This window comes from Nilaparvata lugens, chromosome 10 (genome assembly GCF_014356525.2).
Source record: "Nilaparvata lugens isolate BPH chromosome 10, ASM1435652v1, whole genome shotgun sequence".
In the NCBI taxonomy this organism is placed as follows: Eukaryota; Metazoa; Arthropoda; class Insecta; order Hemiptera; family Delphacidae; genus Nilaparvata; species Nilaparvata lugens.
In genome coordinates, this window is record NC_052513.1 from 30,135,228 (window position 1) to 30,154,631 (window position 19,404).

The window sequence follows — 19,404 nt, forward strand, 5'->3', positions numbered from 1 at the left end:
GAAAAGGGACACAGTTCCTCGAAAATTTCCGATTCTAATGTAAGTTTTTCAGTGTTTTTAATCCATCTATGTTGTGTGTCTCTTGTTTTAATTTATACTATTTACATTGATATACCTGAGATCACGCAATATATTGATCAATAGAGCATGAATAAGTGTTTCAAATACATTACTATTTTAGTTTTAAATGAGTTTGGTAGCAATGGTCAACCAGAAAAATAGTACCTATTTCATCTTTTTTCAATGGCAGTCTTTCAATATTCAATTACACTGACTTTGATCAAGTTATTTCTATAACAATCTATGTAATTTTGTTTCCAAGTGAATTTAAATTAACTAAAAGAAGATTAATTTATGTATAGGTACCAAAGACAAAGTAAATGTTCTCATAGTCAGGTTAGTTTTGTTATTGTATTGATAAACTATGGGTTGAAATATTTTTAGGTGCAACAATGATAATGGAATTTCAGGACTTAGAATGTAATGAAATACTTCAAAGTCAAATGATGATGTTATTTTCAATAAATCGGTTTTTGAAAACTACTAGCTGCATTATAAAAATGTATTTTGTGATTAGGCCAACTCAATGAAAGTGTAAAAGATTGTTAGCATGAAATGCTATCTTATCTTATCATGTAAAATTCAAAATGTTATCTTGGTTGAATAATGTTTTGAATCTGATCATTTCATGTTAATTTAATCAAGCAAGCTTGAATGAGTTTAAATCTAAATAGTTGATTAGATTTCTCTCTTTCTTGTGATAATTCTCTACCATACACAAACTGGCTAGTCTAGGCTTTACATTATTATTAAATACTGGAAGTTATACTTCAAATAAATAAATAAAAATTTGTCAACTTCTAACTTCTTGAAAAACGAAAAAGATAGCAATTTAGACCTAGAGACTAGGTTATTAAAGGCCTACTAAAGTAGACTACCTGAATAAAAATTGTAAACATGCTGGTAGGCTACTTATAAAAATTATATTAAATTGTGTACGGTAGATCTAGCCTACTTTATTATGAGAAATTTAAGTCTACTTACTTGAATCCTCTATCACATCAGCAATTTTTAACCATTTTCTATTTTTCAAATAGGTAATTCGTTGTGCAGGTCTGGACAGTACAAAACTTTGAACTGTCGCATCAAATTTATAACGAATTTTACGCCTTTCGGTTGTAAATCCATTTTCAATTCCTCTTGTAGAAATTATAAGAATAAAGAAACCAATGGAAATATTTTATACCTCAATTTTCTACTACAAATTAATTTCACAGTATATAGTAGCAATCCGAAATCTGACAACCAACAGCAAAATAATATAATTATCAAAACAAACCATCCAAAAATTAAAGATTGAGGTTAAAAAGAACATGGCGTCTGATCCAGAGAAAGATTCTTCTGCCGGTGTCACGTGATCAGAGCAGAAAAATATTTCGAAGCTGTCTGTTCCCGTCGACAGAATCCCGATATTAGTTCTTTTTCGACAAAACGGTTCACGAGCAGTGATCGGTCGAAGCAAAATAGCATTGTGATGATAGGCCTTAAAATGAACGGCGAAATGAACGACAGTTCGTCTCTGATTTGAACAGTTCTTTTTTTCTGCTCAACTTTCTGCCGATGGGTGAACACTACCATAAGAACAAATGTTAATTTAAAGTGAATTCTGTCGTCTGCCCGTTACGAAAACACACCTTTACTATTATTACCGTAATTTTATTTTGGAAACGCTCAATGATGAGCAGATAATACAGAAAGGTAAGCTAATAGAGCACTTGTATTAATATTTGCATGTGCATTTTATATTGAACTATAGTATTATTTAATATTGTAAATTTGAACAATAGTAATTTTGAGGAATTGAATCAATATTGGAGTTTTAGTATAGTAAAATGATTTGACCAACAATATCTTCACAAAACTACTTTTGTTTAACAATTTATAATATTATTGCGTCTTTTCAAATCAACAGATAACTGATCGATGTTAAAATCAGATTGTACAATTGTCTCGACTGCGAAACATCGACAATCGGCATGACATAGTCGAAGGTCGAGACGTCGATGTCGATAGTCGAATGGGAACACGTAATGAAATTGTAACCTAAATTTCACGTTCTTGGTTATGTTTGTTAAATTTCTAATTTTTCCAATTCACTAATATTTTGAAGCAATTTTTCCTCAATTTATAGTTTTTATCAACTCAGATATAGTAGATAGTATGGTTTTTTGTGCTAAATTCAGCTGAAACGAAATAATTTCCTAGTGTTTACAAGCATATGAACTGATAGATTGAACTATGATTAAAGCAATTTTAGTGTTCAATAATCATGGAAAACCAAGATTATCTAAATTTTACAAGTATTTCGTAAGTATCAATTTCATATTGTAGTCATAATATGTTTATACTTTGATATTTTTTAGATTGAGCTTTTATAACAGTATGATGATAAACATTCTGTAGCTATCTGAAATATTTACTTCGATACTTTCCTAAGGCATGTGAGATTATTTATTTAAATATTCTAGGCAGGTAATATAATAATTATGTAACAGTACTAATTAAAAAAAATAAATCAATAAGGATCAACAACAAGTTTTTCCTTTGTTCTTAATTTTAACAATATGGAAAGTTAATAATTATGTTGGAGAGGGTTCTCATGTTAGTTTTACGTATAGCTGGGTTTGGTAAATATGTCTACAATTTTTTTATCGATTCAGTTTCTTATCTGTCTTTTTTTAACCATTCAATTAGGCTAAATGTGTAGACTGATCTTATTTGTTGAGTAGTGTAGGCTTATTACAATGTAGTATTGCAGTACATACATCATCTTTTACTTAATAAATATCAAATTTAATGTTTTCTAGGCTGCTAGACTACTTTTCCATTGATCAGTTGAATAGCACTTTGTTTGTTCCCGTTGAAAATAGGTACTGAGGAACTTTCATTTTCTTTTTCTTAAAAACGTTATGCCACATAAACCCTATTATTTTTTGTGGAGATTGGAAGGAATGATGGTGCAATAGTAAAGAACTCCAGTATATGTGGGTTCCGCACCACCGAAAATTGATTTCAAAGCTTATAACAGTTTGTCATCGGAACTAGCTTCAAGAGAAATCATCCTTACAATAGAAAAACCAAGATCACAACTAATTCATGCAATTAGAATACATCACTCCTGCACCCTACAAGGGTGACAGTCACTCATCAGTGACTTACGCTTCCCCCGAAATTATACTACAGTAATATTAAACAATTGAAAACAAAATTATTACAGGCTACTAAAGGTATGCGCACACAGATCGTCATCGGACGGACGGCACGCATCGGACGATTAGATTTGATGCATTGATTTCGATTGGAATGCACATACCTATAAGATGCGGATAGATATGCGCACTCGAATATTGAAAACAATGCATCAAATCTAATCGTCCGATGCGTGCCGTCCGTCCGATGACGATCTGTGTGCGCCTATCTTGATAGTATAGTCTATATGGTACTCTATATAGAGTAAGTCAATTGAGAATTTCAAGAATCTAATTCAAATAATCTTTTGAAAAATAGAGATGAAGTTGATTATTCTAGGTACTTTTTTCAGAACGAGGATATGCAACAGCAGATAATAAAGGAAACCTTCCAACTAGTGTCTAAAAGAGATGACAATGTCTGCAATTTTCTAGAGGGTGGAAGGTATGTTCTACTATCAATGACATCATTCAACTACAGTAAAATGAATTTGCTTATTTGCTCTTTTTCATTTTCTTCAATTCTGGCCAGAACCTTGTAAGATTATTAATTTTTCAATTTCAAAGTCTAAATCATTCAACTCTGATAACTTAACTGCTTAATTGATCAACTGACATTATGTTGCTTATCTGATTATTTTTTTATTTAGTTTTTGAAACCAATTTGTTTCTCCATAGAAGGACCCAATAGTCATACATTATACAGTCATATTGGCCCAATAGCTCTTGTATTCCCAAATTCCGGAGAAAAATTGCACAAGGATTGACTTATCATTTTTCAAATGTTATTCACATTATTTAGTGTTATTTAAAAAAAATCAATAAAAATTGTATTTTGGTGGAGACAAAAACCAAACAATCGATAAGCTCTAACCAGAGCTATTATAAACAAAAATCAAATAGTTTGCCAGAAAGATTGATAGATTGCCTTCATGGAGGGCATTTGACTTCATTGACCCTACTGTTTTTGGAGGGCGGAAAGAGAGAGAGAGAGGGTGAGTGAGAGAGTTATCCTCCCCGGATGCATACTAGTTTTACTATCATTTAGGTTTAGAGTTAAATATTAGATGGTTTGGAATATAAATAGAAAAAAATAGTTTGCCAGAGAAATTGATTGATGTATTAATAATAATAATAATAATAATGTTTTATTAACTCAAGAGCTTTTACAAACATAGAGTTTCGTCATACAGGAATTTAGAGTCAATACAATATTAATATAAGTTCCATGTCAATAGTCCATTCAGTATAAATCTTAACACAGCTTATTCGTTCCACTGCTGAATCAGTCTAGATCATAATTAAATTTAATTATAACAGAAAAAAGACAACAACATATGTAATAATGATCAAAACAATACCAATTGATAACATTTATATCACAGTCAGGTCAAACGGAGATTAAACAAGAATCAATCACAGTCAGGTCAAATCACAGAAAAATAACATAAAACATAAATAATCTTTACATCAATATCACAGCCTCCAGATAAAAATTCATTTATTGAATAAAATGGGTTTCTTCCAAACCACTGATGCAATTTAATCTTGAACACATTCAATGGAGCATCTCGTAAGTCAAGATGTAGTTTGTTGAAAAATGTTATTCCACAAGAAAGCCAGTGGTCCTGAGTCTTTCTAAGTCTGCATCTAGGAACATTAATATCATGACTGGTTCTAACATTAAATCTGTGAAGTGTACCTCTTTCATTATGTTGTAACAGACTTCTCTTGACATTTATTAAAGCTGACAAAATATAAAGACTATGCACAGTTAACAGTTTCAACTCAACAAATAAAGGACGACATGTTTCCATGGGAGGCTTACCTAGCATAGCTCTTATGGCTCGCTTTTGGCACAAGAGTATGTCATTTACTGAGGGAGCATGTCCCCATAATTTTAAACGATATTCTATATGACATTGGAACAAGGCCAAGTAAATAGTTCTCAGTTTATCCAATGAAATCGTATTTCTTTATCTTCTTAGAGCATAAATAACTCTAGATAGCTTAGTACAGACATTACTCACATGCACCTGCCAATCCAATTTTGAGTCCAAGAAGCTTCACTGCAGATGCTTCATTCCTAATACCACCTCTAAGACCACAGACAATTGTCTCAATAGAGGGTGGAAAGAATGAGAGTGAGAGTTTTCCTCCCCGGTTGCACACTAGTTATACTATCAAAGGTTTAGAATTAATGATGTGTAACTTATGTCTATAGTTTTATATATAAAATTGTTCATTTTTCCACTTCTGATTAGGCCTTATTAAAAACCCATCTATTTTGCAGTTTGATTGGCGGCTCGGACTACAAACTAATCTACCGACATTACGCCACTCTATACTTTGTGTTCTGTGTCGACTCGTCAGAATCTGAATTAGGCATATTAGATCTTATCCAGGTATTCGTAGAAACTCTGGACAAGTGCTTCGAGAATGTATGCGAACTGGATCTTATTTTTCACGTTGATAAAGTAAGTACAAGTATTATTAAATGAAAAAGACTAAGAAATTGTCAAAAAACCACAGTTTTATTGATACTTATAAAGACCGGTCTCGGTAATTACACCATTGTCAATCTCTGATAAACTCTGTGGTTTATTGACAATTTCTTTTTCTTTTTCATTTAATATGAATAATTACCACCATATAAACTTCTCAGCTACACAAAAAGTACAAGTATTAATACACATTTTTCGTAATTTCCTCCATTTTGTTTGTAGAGAGACTCAGTAGTAGGTATTCATCGTCACCGTAAAAACGATCTTACCGTAAAATCTATGTTTTCTCATATTATTAATTCATTTTTACTTTCCTTGCCCTACTACCATAGGTAAGGAAAGTATTGCTTTCCAAAAAAATTAAGGTACCCTAATTTCAAGTTTTCTATACGTTTCAAGGTCCCCTGAGTCCAAAAACATGATTTTTGGGTGTTGGTCTGTGTGTGTGTGTGTGTATGTGTGTATGTCTGTGAACACGATAACTCCATTCCTAATCAACCGATTGACTTGAAATTTTAAACTTAAGGTCCTTATACCATGAGGATCTGACAATAAGAAATTCAATAAAATTGAATTCAAAATGGCGGAAAAAATGGCGGATGATTACTAAAAAACCATGTTTTTCACGGTTTTCTCGAAAACGGCTCTAACGATTTTCTTCAAATTTATACCATGGATAGCTATTTATAAGCCCTTTCAACTGACATTAGTCTCCTTTCTGGGAAACTAATGGGGGGTCCACCCCATCCTTGAGAAATGGACTTTGTAACCTACTTCTCGTGCATGAGGTAGGTAGGTAGAGCAGTTCATAAATAGAACACATAGTCGAGATATTTCATCTGTAGAACAGCTGTTTTGACGACTTTAAAAAAATGACGACTAAAAAAAAATCATCGAATTTCACAATTTACACAAAGGAAAAAGTACTCTGAAAACAATTATATATACACATATACAAAAGTCTGATCGTAGTTTCAAATATGAGCAAGGAAAGTTGTGTGAGTGTACCACACCAGATTTTTCTTTAAGCAGATGTAAAACTTCCAGAGATTGAACTACTTCGTTGTAATTTTGAAAATACTTGCCCATATTATACAAATTTTCAAGAAATAAAAATAAAAAATCTAAGTACCCTTCATCCAGTCAATGGTGGACTAGTGATAATAACAATTACTGCCTTGGCGGTTTGTTGGTGTTGGTGATTAGATTGGCAATGATAGCATATGAAAATTGAGAGTGTCATTTCCACTGCAAAGAGTACCCAGAAGGATTCAAACAATTAATTAGGCGTACATAGGGAAATTCCCTAATAAATCCTTCTATCTGGTGCTGTACATTCAACGAACTCACAGCAAAAAGATGCTAACAAGGCCTAATAATAGCATCCTTCTAAGGGCTACAAGCTGAAAATTCTTCAGCTGAACATAGAAGGAATATCTACCCTTTTTTAAACTTTTTATTCACATGTTCCAATAGTAATGTCATCAAGTGAGTGAAAAAAGGATACTCAGATTTTAATAAATTTATTTCTTGATAATTAAGAGTAGCCATAACAAAAAAAAAGGTATACAACTTGTGTTTACAGTATATGTAATTAGCAAAAGTACAGAGACTGTACAAAGTACAAAGTACTGTATCTTCAAATGCAAGTCTGGAGATCGTCTTTACTTTTCAACCCTGCAATTATCTCCTATTCACTTACACATTGAAGTATAAAGGTAGGCGCACACAGATCGTCATCGGACGGATCGGACGATTAGATTTGATGCATTGTTTTCAATTGGAGTGCGCATACCTATACGATGCGGATAGGTATGCACAATCAAATTGAAATCAATGCATCAAATCTAATCGTCCGATCCGTCCGATGACGATCTGTGTGCGCCTACCTTAAGTGGGAAATTTCCTTCCTCTAGTATATAAACCTGGTTATCACCCCATACTAACCTCTTGAGTTGAAATTTTAATACATAGTCTGCAGTGTAAGGAGAATAAATAAAAAATACACTTCTTGGGATATACTCTACACTGTACAATGCACTTTGTTACTCCACTTGCTCCTACAGTACACCTAGGTAGTACTAAACCAGGTTATTATGCAACACCTACGTTTAACGCTTATCGAGGTTTACTGAAAAATATGGTCGCATTTATTATAATGTGTCACATTCTGGGCTTAAACGAACAGTTGATCAATCTGCGTAGATGGTGCATATGGGCCCTAGGAACCCCTCGAGACAAGATGTTTTTGTGGAAATTAATTTCATGGTTCATGAATTGTGTAAGAGCTTTAAGAGTCTATAATGGAAACTAAGCTCCTGAGAGACGAGCTTGGCTGACGGGGAGCTTGGTTGTCGTGAGCGTTTGAGGAGCTTGGTTGTCGTCTACGGTCCCGAAAACCAGTCCCCTCTTAACCATTAGGGGATTGGCTGTCGGGGAGACTAGTTGACGTCACCGTGCAAGGGGCTTGGTTGTCGTCACCGAACCCGACAACCAAGCTCCTCGCACGCTCACGTTGAGTGCCGAGATATATATATCTCGCGAGTAAACTGACATATATATATGTCAGTATATATATATATATGTCAGTTTACTCGCGAGAACTCCGGCATAATATACTCCGGCTATAATATATATATATATATATGAATTATAACAGACTAGTTATATATATATATATATTTCATGCACTTACTCAATGGATTTCCTCAAATCACGCCTGGTTTCCCCAGTAATCCATTGTTTTTTTATGAGTTATATCACATTTTTCAAAAACCAATAGTTCAAACTTCATAAAGAGGTTCAGCTTAGGTATTGGTTCATATGTTTATGTTATTATCCAAAAGCTACATTATTTTCAAAACAACAAGCGAGTGAAGCAAGTTCAAAATACCCTGTCTAGTGATACCTCGCATGGCCATAGGCCGCTCCTGTACGAACTTACATATATTATATAAATACACACAGGAAACACTCATTCTGAAAATGCTTGCCAATTCAATAAGATAAAAATTTCCAAGTCAGTTGGATTCGGAAAGAGACATAGTTTATTTCATTTAATGTTTGCAGTGATAGAAGTGACAACATTAACAAGCTTTTCTTCTAATAATGGAAATCATAGAATGCGTGAAACAGTGTCTGTGATTGTACTACTTCCCCGCCCGCTTCAAGCTGGCTTCAATGCCCAATAGGGGATCGGCTGTCGGGGAGCTTGGTTGTCGTTAGCGTGCAAGGAGCTTGGTTGTCGGGTACGATCACGACAACCAGACCTCTCATATCCAGCAGGGAATCAGCTGGCGGGGAGCTTAGTTGTCGTGAGCATATAAGGAGCTTGATTGTCGCCGACAACCAAGCTCCTTTGTTCTAGTAGGGGATTAGCTGTCGGGGAGACTAGTTGACGGCAATGGTATATTTTTCCAGGGGATTAGCTGACGCCTGTGTTCAAAATTGCGAGGAGTTTAGTTGTCGGGGAGACAGGTTGGCGGCGACCCGAATTATCGTAAGAGTATATAACATACTTTAAAGTAGAAGATGTATTACAAGAGCATTAGTACAAGGGTAAAACTTATTAAATATGATCATTATATACATTATGATCAAATATACTCGAATTGATTACACCTTTTCTTTTATCAAGTTTAATTGCATTATGTTTTGAGTGATTGATGATAATATTATTGTTTGGTTTCAGGTGCATTATATTCTCAATGAGCTAGTGATGGGCGGAATGGTTCTGGAGACGAATATGACTGAAATACTCTCCCGAATCGAAGATCAAAATAAGTTGGAAAAACAAGAGGTAAGCTGAATGATATTGATCAAACATTAATTAACTATTAATGAATAATTCACCTTATTTAATAAATCATTATATTACATCCATTAATAATTATTACATTTCTTATTGATTGCCGCAAATAATATTTTTTCTAATCAATCTAAATAGACAAGCTTTTATAAATAGATTCACTTCAACTGTCAGTATTCCTAATAAATGACATTAATACATCCTGTTTGATTAATGCTGACAGTTAAAAAGTGAATCTCACCATACACAACAATCTAGGAAGTGAAATTTCTCGTCATTGACTGTCGAAAATGCCCTCAAATTTGAAAAAAATTCAAGTTCCGATGAAACACTCTTTTCATTTGGATTGATTATTAGCCATGTTTTTAAAACCACATTACTCAGTCTTTATGAATGGTTATAGGTATTTGACTTTTTATCAAAAAGTACGAGTCTTTGATTCCCTATTTATACCTGTCTATACCTAGTATACCTGTATTATACCTAGACTATATTGTATGACTATGTAGAAGATCAAATATCTATAATAGTCTGTGTAACAGGACTCTAAAGGTGCGTACAGATATACGCGCCTCCAACACGCTCCGCCCTCGCTCCGATCATGAACGTTACGGGAGATGTTAGCTCTTCTCGTGTTCCACTCTTGCTCCCCGGTCGATCTTCAATCGATCTGCTCGAGTGACGTTCGATTGCGGAACAGAGCGAAAGTCTGTACGCACCTTTAGGTTTCTTCATCCTATTATTTTTCTTCTTCCTCTCATCTCCTCTCCCCCACCCTTCGTCATCTCCTCTCCTCTTCTCTTCTTCTTATAATCTATTCTCTTCTTTCTATCTTCTCTTCACTCTTCTTCTTCTCCGTCTTTTCATCATCTCCTATTCTTATTTTAATCTCTTCCTATCGTATTTTTCTCCTTGTTATCATCTCTTCTTCTCCTCCATCTTCTCATCATCTTATTTTCTTATCATATTTTTTTTCTCCTCCATCTCTTCTTCTTATAATCTCCTTCTCTTTTCTTCTTATCATAAATATTGACTTATACTTTTCATCATCTTCTTTAGATCTACTTTATACTCTCTCAAATCACTCGGTGGTTTTTAGTATAATGTCTAAAGCTGGATACGCACACCTAACAGTGAACAGTGAGAATATAATTCCCGAAAGTTATAATGGTATTATTCATACTCACTCGGCCGCACTGAGTGAGAATAGTCCAATTAGAACTCTTAGGACTTATATTTTCACTGAGGCTGTTGTGTGCAAATCCAGCTTTACTGCCCTGGATTATTTCTTCTATAAGGCTGCACGTTTCTACATAAAAATGACCTGAAAGTTCAAAAAATATATGAAAAAAATAAAAAAAATGTTAATAGGGTACGTTGGTTTACATTTTTTATGTATCTTAAAATAATTATTCTCTAATTCCGCAATCTTTCGTTCATAATTATTGCGTAGTTACATGTATGTTACGGTTATTTTCTAATAGCGTAATTTGTTGTTACAGTCGGGCCTAGCGGCAGCCCGTGCCGTGTCGGCTGTGAAAAGCATGAACCTACCGCAGCAGCTGAAGGACATGAAACTGCCCGACCTGCCTCAGGCCATCAAGGAGTTCAAATTCTGACGCCAGACATCCGAGACCCAAACCATGCTAGCCAACCACCAGTGGGCACACTACACCTCGTGATAGTTCCCACAATCCACAAACACTCCTCAAAACAACAAATGTAGTTTAGAAACAATCAAGTGAGCATGATAGTTTGCAGTTTGCACACCGGGATCGTTGACTGTATTTTTTCCACAATAATTGAGTTGAGAAACAGTCCTGTTAAGTTTAAAATCAACTAGTTTAGAAAAAATCAACTGAACATGATAGTTGACAGTTTGCGCTCCAGGATCGTTGACTCTATTTTATCCATAATTGAGTTGAGAAACAGTCCTGTTACGTATTAAATCAACCAGTTTAGAAACAAGCAACTTCAATTGAACAAAGTCTATAGAAAGAGTTCTAGACACCAATGTAATCATATTGATGCTATTTTAGCAGCACATTTCAAAATTTAATCTCAACTCTCTTGTAAACTAGATAGCTTCAATATGGCCGTTTTGCAATGCATCATTAGATGGTGTCTCGACCTCTTATTATAGACCTTGGAATTGAACAAGATAGTTCGCAGTTTGCACACCTTGATTGCTGGCTGCATTTTTCCCACCATTGATTTGAGAAACAGTCCTGTTGTGTTTGAAATCAACTAGTTTAGTTCACAACATTTTTTTCAAACTTGTTAACTCGGATATTAGGCCTACTGACTGTTCTTTTTTCGGGGGCACTTCACTTTGATTACACCAGTAATATCGATAGTATCATATTTCAGTATCGGTTCTTGATACGACCTTACTAACCTCACTTGTTTCTAAATTATTCAATATCCAATCAATCATTTAGGATTACACAAATTGAGAAAAGTACCACATGCTCAAGTCCTAAAACGTTTCATTTCCAATTTATACAAAAGTCCAAATGTAACTAGGTATCGATATAAGTGATCTCTGGTGCACTCAAAGTAAAGTCTAGCCCTTTTTTTCCCAATTTTCTTCAGTTCAGAAACAATCCTATTGAGTTTAGAAATCATCAGCTTGAATTGATGATTCTAATCACACTAAAAAGTGGCATTAAATAATAAACATAATAGTTGATCATTTGAACACCAGTCATCTAATCTTTCTTTAGTGACTATAGAGACAATGTGGACAACGAGCCGTCAACCACTATATTATTAATAAAAATCGACATCAATCTGTATTATTTTATATGAGCACCGAAATGTTGCTAAATTTATCTCAAGTTGAGATATTTTTTCAAGTAGAAATACCAATGAAAATCTTGGAAATTAGTCTTGGTGAAATTATTCTCTTTCATTAATACTCATGTATCAACATAAAGAAAAAAATAGAGAACGTTTTCAATTCACGTTGTTTGGGGTATTAGAGATGGTAATTTTGTCCCAAAATGGCGGCTGACTGCTCGTGTCCACACTGTCATTCACAGTAATTCACTGTCATTCATTCATTCATTCACTCACTATCATTCATAGTCACATTTCTTCAGAATCCTTGTGTTGGAAACCCGTCCTGTTTAATTTGGAAACTGACATCTCCATTTGAGAAGCGGTAGATCTATATTACACGTATTTTTTTGATACTATCTACTAGTTTGTAGTTATTTGTGAGAGAACTGACCGATGTAAGATGTATCTGTTCTATGGTTCCTAGTTATCTTTCTAAAGACCGATTAAATTACTGTCAAACAAGGCTGTATCACTGATTCTCAATTAAGGCCTTCCTTTGATTTGGTTTCGAATTTCCACAATTAATCGAAATAAAATTAGTTACTGTTTTAAAAAAATATATAAATCTGAGTACCCTTTAAATTATTAAAGTAAATTTTTAGTTACTGTTATGTTTTCTTTGATAACAAAGTATCTTATCACTCCCATATGTTTCCAACTGAAAAATTAATTATAATTTCTGTGAATATTCAAGGAATTTTCTTATTGTCTTAGTTCTATTAATTTTCTTACTAGAGCTGTCTATTTCCAATAGAGATAAATTATTTTTGTAAACTTGTTTAATCATTTCTATGTAGTTGTATATTCCGGGAATCTATTATTGTCTTAATCTATGCCTTTTCTTACTAAACTACCAGTATATTTTCAACATCAAGATAGATTATTTTTATTAACTTGTACTATTGAAGAATTTTGTACAGCTTATTGTTGTCTATTCTATTAATTATACTCGACTGTCTATTTCTAACTGCAACTTGAATCATTTCCATGTATTTGTATATTCAAGAAATGTTGTAATGCTTATTATTGTCTATTCTAATCATTTTCTTGTAGAAGGATATGTTCTTTCAACATTCCATTATCTCAATATTAAACATTTATTACTTGCTGTAATTCAATGCTTGCTTATTCTTTATAGAATATAAATTATACATTTATTTATATAAATGAATGGAATAAAAAATAATCATATTACTCTCTGATTCACAATCCATGTCTAGTGCAATACTCTTAGTTTTTAATTCAATCAGGCTCTCTTGTTTCAATTCATAAATTAATTATATAATCGTAAAATACTATTTTCTATTATTCATCAGATTTCATTGTTTGTCAATTATTACAAATTAAATTTCAACTATTTCAAAAAATTGCATTTATAAAATGATTCTTCAAAAAGTCTCAGCAAAGCATACTTTGGTTGCTTTTTACCATTCATTAATGGGAATCGTTATGATTAGTTCACCAAAGCGTGCTTGGCGAAAAAGTTCTCAAGATATTTTATCTAAACTATTTAAATTCTATTAAGTTATCTTATCACATTATCTTAATCAAAGAATTGCATGTATCGTGTTTTATGTCAAATTTCTGTTTTTCAATTAAATTTGTCCAATTAACCAACATATATGTATGAGATTTATATAGCCTACTTATTTACAAGTGCAATCTCTTGTTCTGAACAAACTTGGTGTACACTTTCTCGGCAACCAGATTACTATAGATTTATTTCCTTGTTAAATAAATGTGTTTTTATAGAAAATTTGTGTTTATCTTACGAACCCTATACTTGAATTATTACGATCTAAATCGAGTTTTAATAGAAATTTTACAATAGTTTATTTTTTTTATGTAGTTGTTGAAGTATTATTATGTAAATTCATAAGTTTCTAGATATACCTAAACTAAGTTAATTTAATGTACCTTCATTACAATGGTATCAGAAGTTCTGGCTCTTCAAAATATAAACTTTGTCTTCTACTTTGAAGATATAGACTATGATTAACTACACTTTCAAATAGACAAAATCAATTTTTATAGCAAGACAATGGTAATACAATGGTAATGGAGAATACAATCTTATGAGTAGAAATTATATTTGTTCTTGCTTATCGTTTGTGGGTAAAATAGCAAGATAAAAATTTATTTAGCCTATAGAATATAATCAAACCCACAAAGATAATGCATCAAATTTTAATAAAGTTGATAGTTGGAGTAGGCTTTTCAAATAGAGTGCATTGATCATTTTCAAATAAACTTCCCGCGTTGCATTATAGAAATGGATGCCGCAGTGTTACCAAACTTGTCAAACGGATGACTTTTTATGTCACTATCTTCAATTCAAAACTATCAATAAAGTTGAAAATTTTCATGAATTTAAAATCATGCAAGAATAGAGTATTAAAAATTGATTCGGACACAAAATATTATTTAAAATGTTTTTTCTTCAAAAAATTCATTTTCCCAAGCAGCAGCATTGTCGTCGTCTGATAATCTGGATTCTGGAATTTCTGGAACATAGGGACGTTCCGATACCTCAAAAGTATCGATACCAGTACTTGGTATCGGTATCGAAACAAAAGTATCGATACCTCTAAGGTATCGGAAGAAAAGTATCGATATGAGTAGGTATCGGAATATGAGTACTTTTGAAAATTAATTTGATACTTCAGAAAAACCTACGTTTCCCGGTTACCTATTGTACTTTTGTACCTACTATATTGATCTTGAATAACTTAAATAATAGATTGTGTAGGAATCCTACAGGATAGCCTACTTCAACTAGGCCTATTTCACCAACGGTTTTCTCAACAACAAAATAGAATAGAATTGGCTCAAACTTCTTGTTAGCCATAGGCCTATATTTATTTAGGCATTTGTTAGGTTATTTGATAGTATTAAAAGATTTCAAATATTTTTGAAAATAACTTTGTTGATTGTTGATAACAAACTTACCTGAATAAACTCCCTTCTACAGTCTTTACAGACTTGGAGCCTGAAGCTGAAGCTTTTTCATTCACAGATTTACTTTTAATAATTATTAAAAGTACGGTACCGTGAACTTTCATAAATTATGTTTAAACAAATTGGATGTGTTTCCGCAGTATTTTATTTCTTTAAAACATGACTTGCATTTTGCAGCTGAATGGTTTGATTTTGTAAAATACTCTAAAACATCCGATCTTGGAGGAGACATTTTCAATTCTCAATGAAAGAATGAAACATGAACATGAAAATACAATGTATTTTCACTTACCAACAGGCAAACGCAAACGCTCAGAGAGATAGATAGAGTCAAAGAGTGGCGAACTAGTGATATAGGTTATACAACTTGTATCCAGTATTATTTGTCGACTACGATGGTCTTTCAAAGTCTCAGATACAATGATGATAAAATACTCAGTTGAATTTTATAACCACTCATTTGATGCAATTAGAGTACTGTACCTACTTAATTTTATAAACGATATAGATTTACCGATAGAATATTTTTGATTTGATACGACTGATCCGAGTACTTTTTGATTCGATACGAGTACTTTTGATTCGATACCGAGTAAGTATCGAAACAAAAGTATCGATGCCAAAAGTACTTGGTATCGAAAGGAAAGTATCGATACAAGTAAAGTAGTTACTTGTATCGGAACGTCCCTACTGGAACAGTGGTGAAAAATGGCCGGTCTCAGGCAGTTGGGTCGTTGTGCTTTAAATGTGAATAGATGCCTTCTAAAAACAAATACATGTTTACCGATAGCTACAAAAGTATCACAAAAATTCATTCATTACCGATTGAATGAACCCACACTACTAACATCATCCATTCAGGTAAAGTAGCTGTAAATTTGATTGTGTCCTAGGCTAGGTCATCTTAACCGTAGCTACATCGTGTTCGATTTTCATTCGATTTTCATTGGGTTTCAAAGATTTTGAGAATTTGTCTCTCATGTCAAATAAAAATGAAATCTTCATCTGGATTCTAAAAATGTTACCCAAGACTCAAAAATGTGCGGCTATTATTAAAAATTATGACACAGTTAATGGAACCCCCATTCCATTGGGTTTAATAATATAGGTCTGCTTCATTATCACTAGCTTTAATACAATCACCAAATATTTTATAATCTCAACTGGTAAATCATCAGTATTTTTCAATTCTTATGAGTACAATTTGAAACATATTACAAAAACAAAGATAAAGTAATTATTAAAACTTTACTTTTGTTTCCCTTGGAACATAACCTTGTCAAGTTATCATTTAGTTCATGTTAAGATATCATTTTAATTTTTTTCAGTTGAAGAGAAAAAAATTAATGTTTCCTAGTGGATGATAATACCTTCTGTATCTGTATTTAAATTTAAAGTTCTCCATGTAACCCAATTAATAGAAAGTTAGATTAACCTAAATTCCCCAGCCAACTGAAAATTTACTTTTTAAAATATTCAATTCATTACAAATATGCTTTGAAAACTTTGCTTGTATAAAAATAGAATTTTATTGTAATAATACTAGTAATATTCAATTCTGGTAGGCCTATACCATATTATAAAATGCCTTATAGCTGTAAAATACTTGTTCTTAAAGATTAAAAAATTGAAATAATTTCCACATTTGAAAATATATTTGAATATTTTATACTTGTTGACAAATAATAATATCATCAGTAGACTCCCAAAGTCAAATCAATGATAATCAGCTTTCATTTCTACTATTATTTTAAAAAATAAATATTTTTTGACAAAATAGTTTTGTTTTGCACAGCACCCGTTCTATGACCTGGGAAGATGTGTGAGCACAACTATCACATCCGGTCAAACCCTCACCAAAGCCGAAGTTGAAGACAGGGTGATGAAAGTGTGCAGAGCATTTGACAAAGTTACTGCTGACAAGGTATCTAATTCATCATATCTAAATATATCTTATTTGGTTTGTTTTGCAGAGAGTTAGTACGCCGAACCGATGTTACGCCCATGGTCCACCCCTGGATCTGCCTCAGATCAGGGAAAGAGTCAACTTGGTGCTTAAGTTGTACGATAAAATTGACCCAGTCAAGGTAGATAAATACTCATGATTTATAGAAATTTTTAAATGGGGTACTGCTCGTCTAAAGTTGAGAAAAGAAAGCATAGAAAAGATATCTTTTCAATGTGGTATTACCTACTAAACAATCAATAAACATTGTCAATATTGACTCACTTGCATTAGTATTTAAAAATATTAGATAATGGACGTCCTGAATTGAATTAATCATTTCAATATATAGTGAGGTCCACGTTATAATGGCAGTGGAGAAAGATAGGAGATCAACGTTGCCGATCCTCTTTCTTGTCAAGGTCCACGTTATAATGGTAGTGGAGAAAGATAGGAGATCAACGTTGCCGATCCTCTTTCTTCAATGCCTTCTATAGACGGTAGCTGATACAGGTTTATTGATGTAATATTAACTGTTCATTCTCGTTCAAAATAATCAATTCTATTTTATTAAGCCAGAAATTATATTTTTCAATAATAATTTAATAATGGATTTTCATAGTTAAGATGAGATATTTTGCTAATTATTAATTCTACATTTTAAAAGACGATCTGGCAACAGGGCAAAGCGAGAAAGAGATAGCGCTATCCGCTTTGTTGAATAATGGACAAGGATAGCTATACCATTGCTAATCAAACACTTCCATTATAACGTGGACCTCACTATAGATATTTGATTCAATGTATCTAATTTATGCACCATCTATTCACTTCAGACCCGGTTTCTAGGACAGTTATTGGTTTAATGGACTATTAGATTTAATAAGTGTCCTAGCAACCGGATTCTAATGCAACACATCAATGAATATTTTTTGTGTTTGACGTCAATTGCTATTCTTGAAGAATTAGGCTATTTAAACAGTTAAATTTTAAATATATAAATAACTGGATGCTCGACCATTACGTTGCTGCAGTTTCTTGCTTTTTCTCGTGACAAGCACTGAACAAACTATAAGAGAAAATTATTTCTTAACTTTTATAATGTGAATTTAGTGGTCGCCTGTTACTTTTATTCAAAGCTCTAAAACTTTATATAAAAAAATATAGTGTTGCTTGAATTCAAGCATTTTTGTCTGAATCATTAATGAATACACTTCTACTTGTGAATGAGGTATTTGTGAGTGCAACACAAAATGTGTTTTCTTGTTTCTCAACACATTTAACTCTTGATTTATAGCCTAAAATATTTCTCATGCAACTTTAATAAAATTCTAAATTTTAACTATTTTTTTTTGTTTGCAGCTCACTGCCGACTCGCATTTCATTAATGACTTAGGATTAGACTCACTTGATCACGTAGAGATTATAATGGCCATGGAAGATGAGTTTGGTAAGATTATTTTTTATTCATTTTCCACTCAATCAAAAATTTCTGGATATAAATAATTCAGAGTATTTAGAGTACTTGAGCCCTGCTTTACAATGAACTAGTTCTGCTGAGCAGAAACAGAACCATGGCTGGCTCTTAAGGGAGCGTCATTATTCTTTTTTTTTGCTGAAGGTGATGCTCAAAAGAGCTCCATGCTTGTGCGTGGGTAATGAGAGAGATGAGTGGACCTTCAGATTTAGGTGAGATTCGAACCACCGGAAAGTGATTTTCAAACTCTTACTTACTTACTCCTCAGCTCTACAGCTTTTTACAACCCTTGGCCTCCGTCACATAGCCTCTCCATCTGTCTCGATCCTCGGCCTGCTCTCCAGTTACGAACTCCAAGCGTCCATAGATCGCGTTCCACATCATCCGTCCATCTATTTCTTGGTCGACCTTTTTTTCTGTTATATATTTTTCTCCTTCCATATACATTTCACACTCTTCCATCTCCAATTCTCAACATGTGCCCCATCCATCTTATTCTGCCAGCTTTTATCGACCGCACAATGTCTTCATTGTTTAAGAATTCCTCTATTTCAAAATTTTTTCTTCTCTCCAGAGACCAATTCTCAAAAACAGGGCCCAAGATTCTTCGAACCAACTTG

At 33.0% G+C, this 19,404-nt stretch overlaps 2 protein-coding genes across 2 annotated transcripts; both read left to right on the forward strand.

Moving 5' to 3' along the window:
- The first annotated feature begins 2,071 nt into the window (after positions 1–2,071).
- On the forward strand, positions 2,072–13,906 carry LOC111043206 (AP-3 complex subunit sigma-2). Its single transcript, XM_022328108.2, has 5 exons — positions 2,072–2,367; positions 3,602–3,693; positions 5,542–5,725; positions 9,444–9,551; positions 11,063–13,906. The coding sequence occupies exons 1-5, from the start codon at positions 2,299–2,301 to the stop codon at positions 11,177–11,179; spliced, it is 570 nt and encodes a 189-aa protein (XP_022183800.1). The 5' UTR covers positions 2,072–2,298; the 3' UTR covers positions 11,180–13,906.
- A 990-nt stretch (positions 13,907–14,896) lies between these two features.
- On the forward strand, positions 14,897–18,813 carry LOC120353190 (acyl carrier protein 2, mitochondrial-like). The gene is made up of 4 exons (XM_039435995.1): positions 14,897–14,915; positions 16,060–16,223; positions 17,158–17,286; positions 18,670–18,813. The coding sequence occupies exons 2-4, from the start codon at positions 16,071–16,073 to the stop codon at positions 18,811–18,813; spliced, it is 426 nt and encodes a 141-aa protein (XP_039291929.1). The 5' UTR covers positions 14,897–14,915; positions 16,060–16,070.
- The last annotated feature ends 591 nt before the right edge of the window (positions 18,814–19,404 follow it).